Here is a 14,486-nt window from a genome sequence, read left to right as displayed (position 1 = left end):
GTGTGTGTGTGTGTGTGTGTGTATGTGTGTATGTGTGTATGTGTGTGTGTGTGTGTGTGTGTGTGTGTGTGTGTGTGTGTGTGTGTGTGTGTGTGTGTGTGTGTGTGTGTGTGTGTGTGTGTGTGTGTGTCTTTCTCTTTTTGGCTAAATAATTTTGATACATACATTTGGAAAAGTTGACAGTTTTGGTAAAGAATCATATAGATTGAATTACTCAACCATTTTCTCTGTTTTCTCCCTGCAGGTCAGTGACTTTCTGTCCGGCCGCTCCCCCCTCACCCTTGCTCTGCGTGTAGGTGACCACATGATGTTCGTCCAGCTCCAGTTGGCGGCACAGCAGTCTGGCACTCCCCAGCTCCAGCACAGACACGTCATCACCCGGGGCAACGCAGAGACCACAATGGGACAGCCGACGGGACAGCCGACAGGGCAGCCCCGCGTTCCCCACCCTCACCCGCACTCCCACCATCACCCTCATCATCCACACAGTCACCCCAACCCCCACTTGTCCCAGCCTCACCCGGTCCCCTCTTCACCAGGATCCCCTTCCTTCCCCCTGCCCTCTACGCACCACCAGCCACTCCCTCCCATGTACCACCAGTCGCCCTCCTCTACTCACTGTAGCCCTCCCACTCCTCCTCCTCAGCCCCACTCCCCTCGCCCATCCCACATCCCCGGAGGTCTGTACCGGCCCCCTCCGCATCACCATCATCACCACCACCACTACCACCAACCTTCCTCAGGCCAACCCAGCCACGACATTGGCCAGGCCAGCCCTGTAGCCCCGGTCCTCTGCCCTGAGGTAAGCCTCGAAAATATTATTAATCCATATTTTAAAAAATGTTTTTCCTCAGCTCTAGCTTAGCAAGGAGCCAAGCATGTCAAACTATCTGAAGTATAATGTAATGCGCTATGGATAAAGATGGTAAAAGTGGTAAAATATATTTTATTTTTGCATAACTAGCTGATGTCATTAGCTCTCATGAATGAACAACAGGGAGGGATGGGTTATGACTGCTTGACCCAAGTGCCATGCACACAGCTAAATCATCCTCCATTAAACTGATTAGATTAGTGGGATAACCCAGCAGCATGAAGGCGAACCCGTGGTTTACTCAGGGCTGGAGATGGTTTGCATGTGATGTGTGTGTGCGTGTGTTCATCCAAACCACCATACACTTAGTCATCAATGGAGTGCAGTCTGCCTCCCAAATCCAGTGCATACACACACACACACACACACACACACACACACACACACACACACACACACACACACACACACACACACAGGAAGGCGATACATAGAGCGTGAGAGGAAAGAAGGGTGCGAGAGAGGCAAATTAAATGAATCTGTGTTGGTTTTTCATCTGAAGGCTGATCATTAACCTCGCTGTTGTCAGTCATTTATCATTAACCTTCACAGCCATTTATTTAACTTCGAGCAACTTAAAGAACAGCTGCACAGACATGCACAAACATGCTTACTCGTCTCCGCCAACCAAATTTGCTGTTTATACTTTCTCTACCTCCCCAAGCTCCAGCCTATGGAAAGCCAATAAGAACCAGATGTCAGTGGACTATGTGGGAGAGATGGTTCACAACAAGAAAAACAGAAAGACAGGCCAGTTTAGGATTGAGAAAAAGGAAATGGCTATTCCTCATCAGGCTTTCACATGTGTAACACACACACATACCAACCCAGTACACCCTGACCCACACATAAACACGAGAGACTAGGGTTTCAATTTCACTTTCAGATGTCAATTGAGTGATCCAAGTCAAGCTAAGTTGAAGCAGCATGGTTGCCAGGCTTGGTTTGGTGTCAGTTTGAGGTAACCAGATATCCTGTTCCATAGGGCGATAGGATGACATGAAGCTCAGGTTTCCTGTCTTATAATCATCACCCTTTTCTGCACAGGTTACTTACTTGTTGCTAATAGTAGTAACACCCTACATTTCACTTCACTCATGAAGGTTTTCTCAGTTTTCCAATATTTCACAGCTCACAACATCTTATGCATGTCATTTGTACTTTATATGTTAATACAGATGTGAGCTTTTATCCTAACCCAGGTTGTTCACAAATTGTTCATCAAACAGCTTCTTCTTGTCTAGAAAGCTCACATTGTGCTTGTTTTTTCTCCAGGCTAACTGCAGCACCAACACCAACACCAACACCAACACCAACACCAACACCAACACCAACACCAACAACAGCCCCAACACCGGCACCAGTCCCTCGGCACGTTCCCGCAAACCTGGCGCCATCATTGAGAGCTTCGTCAACCACGCTCCCGGAGTCTTCTCAGGGACCTTTTCAGGTGAGTGGGGGACACTGAGCTGCCATTAAGATTTATTGCTGCTCTAAGAAATAACTACGCTCACTGTGAGAGCTTCAACTGAAAGCCTCTTTTATGCAAGCTTATGCTTCACAATATGAATCTAGGAAATGCAACACTTAGGCTGCTTTATTGAAATGTATTAGATATCTCTTGTAATATGTTTTTTTCTTTTCGCTCCCTCTCTCCCCAGGCACTTTGCACCCTAACTGCCAGGACAGCAATGGGCGTCCCAGACGAGATATCAGTACCATCCTTCAGATTCTCAATGACCTCCTGAGCGCTACACGCCACTACCAGGGCATGCCCCCCTCCCTCACCCAGCTCCGCTACCAGACCCAGTGTGGTACACCCACCTCCCCGTCTCCCTCACCTCCTCCTTCGCCCCCGGTTGCTGGCATGACGGGCCTCTCTGCCAAAACTACCTCTGTGCCCGCCAGCAGCCCTAGCAGCCCTCCGCCGACTCTTCATCCGCTGGTGCAGTGCCAGAGCCAGATCCGCATGTGCAAACCCCCTGGTGAGTGACTCTATGCTGCACTTCCTCCGCTTCATGCAAGCATGTCATGAACATAAACAGAAAACTCACACATACACAGACACACACACACATAAGTCATTGTGCATCACTTGAAGCCCTTGTGAAGCAGATGTTCTTGGAGTTGCCACAGCTTTGGAGGTGTGTGTGTGTGTGTGTGTGTGTGTGTGTGTGTGTGTGTGTGTGTGTGTGTGTGTGTGTGTGTGTGTGTGTGTGTGTGTGTGTGTGTGTGTGTGTGTGTGTGTGTGTGTGTGTGTGTGTGTGTGTGAAATGACTGCACTCAAGAGCCCGTCATTTCACTGTTCTCTGCTCTTACATTGCAACCTACTAAAGTATTCATTGTCATCTTTGTCTCTCTGTTACAACTGACAAAGCAAGAATGGGAAAGTGAGATTAAAGAACAAAAACAGTTATACAGTATATCTCTCTTGGGTTTTGAGGCAGAGGAGAAGAGGAAGAGACAGAAGGGAGGGGGGGGGGGTCCTCCTTATTCATGCATTACAAGCTTCTCCAGACCTGTTCAGTCAGTTGGCTTTGTTTTTGCGCACCAAGGAGATAGGTTTATGCCTTCAAGCTTGGGCTTGGCTATGTTTAGATTAGATTAGGCTTTGGGTGGTTTAACCTACCTCCTTAAAGAAGGGCTGCAGCTGGGGCATGTATGGGCTGGGGCCAGTTGGGGCTGGACAAACATCAACATACCCATGCCCAAGGGTTGGACTGGTGCAGGTGCAGGAGTTCAGATGATACTGTTTAGGGACCGGGTTTGGGTGTTTCAAAACCTCCTTTCCTTGCAGAGACACAGGATGTGGAGTGTCAGACAGATGTCCAGCACAGATAACATTCAGCCAACGTTGTAAGGTTAGACTGAGCTTCGCTGAGAGAAACAGCATTGTCCTCTGCTGCCGCCTTATCTCCTGTTGAGGAAATCAAGCTTACTCTTTGGTGGAATAGTCTGGCGGGGAGGGTCCTGGAATACAGTGATTCATGTTTAATGTTTTTCTTTTGTTTAGAAAAAAGCAAGAGCACACATTTCTGTTGTCGTAGTCTGGCTTCGTCTCCTGCTTTATGACCTTCTGTCACGAGCAAAATAGAGCGCTTCAGTTTTAGCAAGTGAACACAGATTGACTGGGAATGTCCAGTATTCCTCTATATCACCCTGGGTGCCCTTACAAGTGTTCAGTCAACAGTTGGAATAACACAGGCTTATTTTCCTAACTCAGGGAAGACCTTTTCCCACTGCCCCCACCTACACCCCCCCCCCCCCCACACACACACACACCTCCCCGCGGCCTTCCCCTCTTCTCCCGCTCTTGTCATCTCGCCCTTCGTTTGCACTCAACAGCCCACGCTGCTGCTGCTGCTGCTCTTTCCCCCCATTTGCTGTCCAAAAACAGCCTTGTCTGTAAAACCCATTTCTCTGTCTTCCTCCTAATCAACCCCCTGCCCACCCCACCCCACCCCTTCTGTTTCTACGTCTGTATTGTGCATCAATACATTGTCTGTGCTCATTTGGCCCTTAAATAGATAGATTTATTCCAAAAAGCAACTCTGAAAAGAATTTGCTTTGTGAAGTAGATGGAAGTGAGAGTAGGAGGAGGAGGATGCGGAAGGGGGGGGGGGCAGTTAAAACCACAACACTAAGCCTCCATTCATCATATGGGTGTTTATATCCTGTCCATCAGTCTACCAACTGCCCACTGATTAACCAGGGCTTCCAGTGGAGAGGGAAAAAAAACACAGAATGGCTGAAAGAATAGCCTGTCTAATGCCCTTTTCTGACTCTACTGCCTCCGTCCAACTTCCTGCTCGCAATATTCATTTCCAGAAAGCGATGTGAATGGGTAACCTGCTCAACCAAGCACAATTCAGCTCACTGAGACAATGAATGCTCCGGTCTGTTTGCGCGTATGGAGACTGCGTGCCCCGCTTGTATCCCGTTCCGCACGGTGTCCCAAGGAAGCCGATGACTAAGCGCTCTAAGGCGGCCTTATCAGCCGACACCTGATGGAAGACTTACTGGACTTAACACTGCGGCTTAACTCTGCTTCACAGAAACCTGCCTTCATTCAGTTACAGGAATAACCAGCACTTCCCATCCGCGTGAATGTGTGTGCGCTCAATCAAACTCCGGTTGAGATGGCCACTTGAAAATGTCACATAGCTCGGTCGTCTCCCGAGAGCCTTTACCCTTTCCGCTGCAAGTTCATGTGCAAAGGGGGGGAGAAGACGAGCGTAAATAAAAGCTTGGACACACACACATGAAGCACACACTTGACCGCAAGTGACTGGTTAAAGTCAGAGCGACTAGTTTCATGGCTTAGGTGTAAATTATTGCTGAGTGCGGGGATTTATCAGCCCAGGACTCATGTTGGATTTGAACAGGAGGGGCTTTAGGATGGCCTGGCAGTACTGATTGTTAGCTAAATTCCTTTACTGAGTAGGGTGGACCTCCCCAGCACCCCCCCCCTCTCCAGCCCTCCTGCCCAGCCAAACCCATTGTGTGGGGGCCAGGGACAGGCGGCTCACAGGGCACCAGGCTGAGCCATTGTGGGGAAGAGGGAGGGGGAGGGCTATGGGCTGCCTTTTAGTCCCACTCCCAGCTTCCTGGGTTCATCAGAGACATGCAGAGCAGGGGCCAAAGTTAGCTTCTAACAACCCCTTCCTCTCTTTTTTTGGCCCCTTCTGCATCCTTTCACCCCCTACTTGTCCCCTTTTGGATTTGTCAGGTCACGTTAGCTTCGTGCTGACTGAGACCAGGCAAGCCAACGGACAAGTGAGGGCAAGGAAGAATGAGAGACACAGAGAAATGCCCTTAACTTCCCTCAGTCCTGTATTTAAACCCTGACCCGCTTGGCCCCCGAGCACCGCACATTATCCACCGGTAGGCTTTACTCCTTTTCTCGTCACACACACACACACACACACACACACACACACACACACACACACACACACACACACACACACACACACACACACACACACACACACAGAGGTTTGCTTTGACACACGTGTACCGGTAACTCAATGAACGCCCCAGCGACGCAGCACAGCACCAAGCTATCTAGCTAAAGCCAGCCAAGCACATCAGGTACCCTTTCATTGTCGACAAGGAGAGTGAGAGGGAGAGAGAGAATGTAAATTAAGTCTAAAAGTCATTGAAGAGCTTGTGTCCCTGCAGGGCTGTCAGTGCCCTTTTACTGGCTGTCAAAATGCTCACATTAGCTCTGATTTGATTGGTTGCTTCAGCGATGGTCTCATTGGTTGGCGTACCGTTTTTTGGGTTTTTTTTTCTGGTGTCAAACTGGACAGAGACCTTGAGCTACAGGTCTCCAAATGCTTGACTTTGAGGGGTCAGATGCACTCTTCGTTTCTTTACTGCAACATGTTTGGTTTTCAGTGGTTACTTTGTGGTGACTTACGAAAATTTCACAATATTACGTGGAACTGATATGAACACAAAATTGAGATTTTATCATTACACCTCTTTACTGTCACATATCAAACATTTGAAAACTGATTGTGTCATTTAGTTCACTCAGGCCACAACAAAGGCTCCAAACAGACCAACCATTTCAGGACTGACTTTGCTGCAAAGTGATTTTCCTTTCTTCTCTCCTCTATTTCTCTCACTCCCGCTCTCTCTCTCTTTCTGTTTTTCTCTCTCCGTCCACCCCTCCCTCTTTGCCTGGTTCCCTGGATGCTGGGCAAACACAATGTTCTCTCTGCAAGATCACAAGACTTATCAAGGCAAACAAACAAACAACAGGACTAAGACAACTGCAAATGAAGGCCAATCTTTATACAATCAATAAAAGGAGAAGCTCCTTTAATCTCCTCCTGTGTCCTGCACACTGCAGCCCTCCTCCCTTTTTTTATCTACATCCATCCTTTGCCTCTCCTCCTCTTCCACCCACTCCTCCCACCTCCTGTGTGTGTGCTCCCCATCTCAGTCCTTGCTGTGTTGCTGGGCTGGGCTCAAAGGCAAGGAAAACTGACTGACGCATCGATTATTCATAGATCACCCCTTATTTCTCTCTCTCTCTCTGTCTCTCTCTCTCTTTCTCTCTGTCTATTTTTCTCTGGCTCTCTCTGCAGAGCTTGTTGTATTTACAGGGTCTGTGTCAAAGTCTACACAGAGGAGAGTTTGGAGATGGAAAAATGTGCTGCTCCATGTTGAGTTTTGGTGTGACTGGCAGGCAGGGAGTGGTAAAAGGAGAGAGGAGGAAAATGAGACTGGCGTTTCCTTCCTCTCTGTGCCCTTGACCTGTCTTCTGTTTGATATCTTCCACTCCACATTTCTAAAGAAAGATCCGCTGTTGCTTCCTCATCTGTCTTTTTTGTGTAACACAGGGCTATATATGAGGATAGTTTCTCTCTCTCTCGCTTTCTCTCTCTCTCTCTCTCTCTCTCTCTCTCTCTCTCTCTCTCTCTCTCTCTCTCTCTCTTTCTCTCTCTCTCCCTCTCTCCCTCTCTCCCTCTCTGTCATTCATTCCCTATATCTCTTACCCACCTCTCTCTGGGTCCTCCAAGGTTATTGTGCTCATGTCAAACCCTAGTCTCTGCAGCCAGGCTCCGGGCCAGCCTGTGTGTGTGTGTGTGTGTGTGTGTGTGTGTGTGTGTGTGTGTGTGTGTGTGTGTGTGTGTGTGTGTGTGTGTGTGTGTGTGTGTGTGTGTGTGTGTATATAGTCTTCCCTTCTTAGCCAGCCCTAATAATAGCCCTACTGTCATAAACATAGTCTGGAGATCCCTGTGGCCAGCTGTGTCCGGCCCAGCCGCCCAGGGCTCCGGTAGTGACGCTGATGAATGGCCACACATACACATATGCACACACACACGCATGCACGCACGTACACACACACACACACACACACACACACACACCAAGTTTGGTGTAGCTCCAAGCACATTCCCAAAGCACTTGCCATGCCAAAGGACAAGACCTCCTACTGCACTGCCAAACTGCCCTTTACACTGTGTGTGTGTGTGTGTGTGTGTGTGTGTGTGTGTGTGTGTGTGTGTGTGTGTGTGTGTGTGTGTGTGTGTGTGTGTGAGTGTGTGTGTGTGTGTGTGTGTGTGTGTGTGTGTGTTCTTATATTTATTTCTGAGTTATCTTACTAAATATACCTCCTTGGAAAATAGGATCATTCTTGAGTGGACTACTCTGGTAGAAGAAAGACTTTACACCCCAAAGGCAAACTGTACCAGACAAATAGATTCTGTATGTAGGCATGTGTTGGCTTTGTGCCGTTTCATTGTGTACAGCCATATTTCGACACAGCCGAGGGGCGGTTTCGCTTTTGGCTAGTCAGAGCAGGGGAGTAAGGGGAAGAGGGAGGACCGGAGGGGGAACAAAGCCTTGCAGCAGCGTATATGGATGTCACATGGAGCTGAGGCAGTGGAACAATGGCTCTAATGTAGGAGAACCCCCCTCCCCTCTTAGTACACCCCCTGTTCTCTAGAAATGACACGCTGCCCAGCATCTGGATGAGCACACACACATTTGTGTCGGGACAGAATATTTCAGAGTAGTAGAAAAACCTCAATCTATGGCAATGTGTAATGTAAAGAAGTATTTTTTTCTTCTGTTAACTCAGTGCCACTATTCACATCCTCTGTGTTCTCAAAAAGCAGCATTGGGGCTGTGTGACGGCAGTGTAGTTCTTTAGTATGCACTGCCAGACAGTGGTGAATATTTATAGCTGGAGAAAAGGCTCTGCACTGCTCGATCCGATAAGCAAATGAAGGAAAGAGGTAAATTAAGCCCACACAGAGTCCGGAATTCATTCCGATGGGGGGGAAGAGCAGAGGAGGGCACAATCGATTCAGAAAACTGCCACCTACGGCTGATCCTTTACCCTCCACCCTCTTCCTCCGTCCTTTTTCTCTATCCCCCTTGCCCCAGGGGGAGGAATTCCTTAACCCACAATGCCCCCCCCCCCCCCCCCCCCCCCCCCCCTCGCCTCCCTCTTCCCCTTCTTCACACTGACCCACCTTAGCTGTCTCTGGGGAGACACGGGGCAAGAGGAGGAGGGGGCCCTCACTTGTGTGTAAGGGATGGAAGAGGTAGGGGTCTGTGGGGGAAAGAGAGAGCGAGAGAGGGGATGAGGGGGGGGGGGGGGTTGTTGGGTCAATGAGCTGAGAGTAGGAAGCTACAGCCATAATAAAGAAAAAAAAATTGAAGAAAAAACCCAATCTCTCCCTGTCTCTCTCTCTGCTTACAATTTCCATTCGCTTGCATTTTCTATTGAAAGCCAATAGCGTTGTCCTGGGCCCCGAGATGGATGGCTGCACTAGAGCTAAGGTTTAATCAATAGGTCTTTTTAATTTGCCATCGATCCACGTTAAAAGCTACTGCGGCTGTTGCTGCTGCTGCTGCTGCTGCTGTGTGTGTGTGTGTGTGTGTGTGCGTGTGTGTGTGTGTGTGTGTGTGTACGCGTGCACTCCTGAGCATGTGCTTTTTGCGCAGCAGTGTGTGTCTACATGTGCACGGGTCTACATATTGTGTATTTATTTTTTTGTGTGAATACGTGATATGCTCGAATGCGGATTTGAGAGTGTGTCTGCGTGTGCGTGTGTTTGTGTGCGTGTGTTCTGGTGTGCAGCAGAGGCAGAGATGGCCGCTGCTACTTCGGTTTATTGACATTCTAGCCCATTATTTAATTATTTAATTCCCAGACAGATACTAATGGAGCTGGCTAACAGATTGCGGTTGCTTTTTCCTTCCTTCCAAGCCCCTGAATATACGCATAAATGGAATTAGGCTTGACTCGGCCACTGTAGGAAAGCATTCACAGCGCCATGCAAGGCCTATCCCTCGAGACTGGATTCTCCTATAGGCACATCAACAGCTAGGAATGCACTTAGTAGCACATCCAGTCACTGAAGCATGTCATCTGCAATTATGTGCGCAGATATCGTACACAGCTATCAGAGAGTGCCCGTCTCTGTCTTGTGTTGTGTATGCTTTTGGCCTTGCTGTTGGTTCTCAAGGAGATTCGGGTCTAAGAAGGTCTCCCCACTCAGTGATAAGGGGATGAAATAGCACTGAGGGGGCTAATGAAGCTCAGTGGGGGAGGTTAAGCACCAAATTCCAATGTTACACTGTGCACACGGCCTGTGTGTGTGTGTGTGTGTGTGTGTGTGTGTGTGTGTGTGTGTGTGTGTGTGTGTGTGTGTGTGTGTGTGTGTGTGTGTGCCAAGGGAATGATCCTAGCATGTCCTAACATAATCATCAAGGCTGTGGGGGTTTATCTTCTGCCTGCTAGACACACAAACTCACACACACACACACACACACACACACACACGCACACACACACACACACACACACACACACACACACACACACACACACACACACACACACACACACACACACATATATTGATGTCTTTTTCAATCCTTTAGTTAGTGTAAATTCTGTTAACTGTAAATAACCTAGTCCTCATGCATAGAGAAACACCCGCCTGATCCGTCTTTTCTCCTGTTCAGGTGACCGTTTGCGGCAGACCGAGAACCGTGCAACCCGCTGCAAGGTGGAACGTCTTCAGCTGTTGATGCAGCAGAAGCGCCTGCGCAGGAAGGCCAGGCGGGACCAGCGCGCTCCCTATCAGTGGCTGCCCAACCGCAAGGCCGGACGCAGCAACAGTAACAGCAGCATGTCCAGCGAGGGCTCCCTGGACCTGGACTTTGACGATTCAGTGTGGAAGCCCGACGTCAAAGCCGACTTGAAGTCAGAGTTCGTCATGGCCTGAACCACCTGATCCCAGGGGATAGATTCAAAGATGTGCAAAGCATTGCTTGGGATTTACTTAGAGATGTTTTAAGGGAGTGGATTGGCAGGAGGGGACTCAGAACTGTGCAAAAGATGTCTTGTGCAAAGAGGAAATCAAAGTTGTCCTTGTGACTAGCATCTATCACGTGGAGAAAAAAAAGGCTCCCTGCAGACATTAATCCCATTCTGTCCTTCACAGTTGACCTTGTGGAAAACAGCAACAATAGCAACAGAACTTTCTTTGAGGCTTGGATTTGGACAGGCAACAACTGGACTTAACTGTGTACAAGACTTTTACGGTATAATTACAGAGACCATACCTGAACTTGAGCATAGCAGAATTCAGTGGGTGGTGGTGGTGGTGGTATTTTCAGCTTTGTTTTTTTAAGATTTGTTTTTTAAAGCGCACTCTGGACAGCAATGAAGAGATCCACACTGGACTAATTAACAAGACAGGAGCACCAGAGGCCTCAGTGTTTCCTAATCACAAAAATGGCAGAACTGCCGAACTATGGATTATTCTAACGGGCATTCTTATTGATCTCAAAACTCACCAACCAGAGTCCAGTTTTTACCTGTTACGGGGTGGTTAAACTTTTTTTTTTTCATTTTGAAACATATTATTATATTTTATAAACAAAAAATATGTAGCATTGTTCACAAAGCATTCAGGTTTTCATATAACAGTTCAAAGTAGTTGTTGATTTGCACATTTTCTTGATTTATAACAGCTGGTCAAAGTGTGCAAGAAGGAGGTGGGGCCTGAAATAGAATAAAAAATGAATATGGAAGTATTGATATCAACCTCAGTGACATAGGGTATCGATAGGAATTATTAATGAGTAAACAAAATGAATTAATATTAACAGAAAGTGCTTTAGAGGATTTTAAAATCTTTAAAATGTATATGGAAAAAAAATCTATTTTTATTTCTCTTCCTATCTGCAGTTTTCAAAAAACAGCAGCCCTCTGTGGCTTCAGTCAAGTCATTGACTACCAACAAACACGTACATCCATTCAGTCATTCATTAGCTCATTCATGAATTATAGTCGTCTAGTCGCAACAGATGAAACGAAAAGATAATTTTCATCCAGCCCACCTCATGTTTTACAGACCTGAATGGACTTGTCGAGGGTTTGTATTAGATTGTGTACATAAATGTGACAATTGGCACAGGTTTATGAGGGTGTGTGTACGTTTGATTTTTAGTATAAATTGATTTAGGATATCCCATGTTTCCGTCTGAGTTGTCTTCTCCCAGCTAACTCCATAGTTGCTTAAATCAGCTGCAGTGAATGCATGGTTGCACGGCATAACCAGATAAATTCAAATTATAAGTTGGTTCCCAGTTCTAGGCCCATTTCATGTGTACCTTTTACCACAAGTCCTCATATTAATGACTCTATTTTTTTATTGGCAAAGAGAGGGAGAAGTGAGATCTGTATCCAGCATCATTATCTAGTGCCTCCACCAGGACATCCATTGACATATCAGGTTAGGCCTTTCACAGTTTTGCTGCTACATGTGGGGACTTTAAACATAAAAAAAAAAGTGGGAGGGAAAAAGTGACTTTTCTTTGCATGCAGAAGTGTGAATTACACTGATCTTTTTTCTATTGATGGAAGAAAAAAAAAAGAAACTGGTGCTGTGGGAATGAAGGTTAACAACATGCATGCATTTGTGAAGAAAATAAACAATGCTGCTTTTGTTGGTTAGGTTTTGTAATTTTTATTTTTCAATGTTAGAACAACAGTGTCCTGCTAAAGTATTACGACGCATAACCAAAACAGATGAAGTTAAGTGTGGACTCACATCTTGCTTAGCACTGAACATTCCTGTTGTGTGACAATGAAGATAATGATGATGATGATGGCATTGATGAGCAAAGAGCAACTGACTCTCTACTCCCTGATCGCTGATTTTACCCCCCATGACTCTCAAGGACCCAGACAGCCTACAAACTGTTTAGCCACCTCCTCCCCTCCTCCTCCTCCTCCTCCTCCTCCTCCTCCTCCTCCTCCTCCTCCTCCCCCAGCCTGAATGCCAACCGAGGCTCGTGTGGACATACTCGCAGGGAACCAACAGACCAGTGGATTTATAGTAACTGTCCGTCAAACGTACTCGAGAGAAGACTGTCTCTTTATCTGTCTGTCTGTCTGTCTGATCGATCGACCACCCTACCACAATTGCACTCCCAGAGATTGCAGTGAGAGATTACCTTTTTGGTGAACCTCATCTTTTTTTTAAGTGGCCTTACCTTTCACTAAAAAAATGAGACACTTGGGGACAATGGGGGCGGGAATGTTTTTTTTGTTTTTTAAACTTTCTGTGTATCGTTGTCGGACTTGTTGTCATCAAGGCACCATTTTTGTCACTGAGGACACCGGGCATCTGTTGTTTAGTGCTTTTAGCTGGTGGAGTCTCTATTATGTCAAGGCTTCTGTGCCTTAAAATGTTGCCCTTGCAGTGTCAATGTCAGATTTAAGCTGAACAAGTTGTTTTCATTGATTGATACACACGACTGTAGTATTTGCAGCCATGAGAGTCGTAGATTTTAGGGGTAAAGCTTGTTTGAGTGAATCAAATACTATTCAAAAGTTGGTGTTGTTCCTCAAATATTGTCTTTGTCCCATTTCTTCATTGTGTTGCCATGCTTGTTGGTCTCCGTTGTCTGAACCGTACATCCCTCTTGACTCAGTCCTCCCACCAACAAGCTGCAAAAAGCTACAAATCTGTGTAACTTATGTTAACTGAGGAAGTTTACACCACAGTACTTACGTGGCATGAAACAGCCCTGATTCAGAATAAGAATGGTCCTCTGAGGACTCCAGACTACATGCACTTCCTGTTTCCTTGGATACAACATTATTAAAGGACAATTTATCCCCAGCCCCTCCCAAATTTTATTTAATTTTTTTGTATATGTATGAACTATACTCTGTGTGTGCCTCACTTCTGTGTGAAACTCAAAAAGATGAAACAAAACAAAAAAGATGACAAAGCATTACAGAGAGGAAAAAAACAGTATGTTGGTGGAATTCTGATCACGTCATTTAAGTTGCCTGTTCTTTCTTGTAGCCAACTATTGAAAATAACAGGATTCAAGAATACAATTTACAATGTTCTAGCTCTAGACCGGTGTAGCACATGTGTGACTGTATTAATTTATGAAACCAAAATGGTAACTGTGAATTATGTATTTCTTTGTGCATTTTTTTAAAAGTGGGGGAGACGGTTGTTGGGACATGTTAGCAGCTGTTGCTCGTGTCCGGAAAAAACTTGTTTTTGGTGGAATATAATGGAAACAAACATGTTTCGGAAAAAGAAAAAAACGGGGGAAAAAAATTTTAAAAAATGAAAAAAATATATGAATATATTTTTTTTCTTAAGCAATACATTTCAGTGTGACTTGTGATAGAACATTTTCTTTTTTTAGGTAATAAATAAATAAAAAAACAAAATGAGTACACCAAGTTGTCTCAGTGAGTATTCATTACTAACACATTCAATAACATTGAATGAAAGCTGCTATTCAATCTAATATTTCATGCAATAATCTATTTCAGGAGGTAACTTGATATGAGTAGCATATGAAAAGGTAGAGAAGCTCAGAATTGCATTGATAAAATATTGTCTTACCCTACATCAAAAGCTAATGTAATTGATGATTGGACTGGACTGATCCAGACTAACATTGGCTTGTGGGTGGATTTCCAACAAGCACAAGCTCAGGGGTCCAAGGGGTCAGGGGGCCCCTAAGCCAGATCCTCTGTGTGAAGGGACTTATTAACATTTTCAACTGGAAAGTCAAAGAGCTCAGTCAAAAGTTG

The 14,486-nt window shown here is 46.1% G+C and overlaps 1 protein-coding gene across 1 annotated transcript in view; it reads left to right on the top strand.

Annotated features, from left to right (window-relative positions):
- The window catches only part of midn (midnolin), a 28,832-nt gene extending 14,725 nt beyond the window's left edge, over positions 1 to 14,107 (top strand). Inside the window, exons 5-8 of the mRNA XM_062424571.1 lie at positions 245 to 802; positions 2,150 to 2,324; positions 2,536 to 2,859; positions 10,373 to 14,107. Of these exons, the coding sequence (XP_062280555.1) occupies positions 245 to 802; positions 2,150 to 2,324; positions 2,536 to 2,859; positions 10,373 to 10,635 (1,320 nt within the window). The 3' untranslated portion in view covers positions 10,636 to 14,107. The remainder of the gene's footprint in view (positions 1 to 244; positions 803 to 2,149; positions 2,325 to 2,535; positions 2,860 to 10,372) is intronic.
- The last annotated feature ends 379 nt before the right edge of the window (positions 14,108 to 14,486 follow it).

Source organism: Scomber scombrus, chromosome 8, assembly GCF_963691925.1.
Source record: "Scomber scombrus chromosome 8, fScoSco1.1, whole genome shotgun sequence".
Taxonomy (NCBI): Eukaryota; Metazoa; Chordata; class Actinopteri; order Scombriformes; family Scombridae; genus Scomber; species Scomber scombrus.
This window is presented reverse-complemented; position numbering and strand designations above follow the sequence as displayed.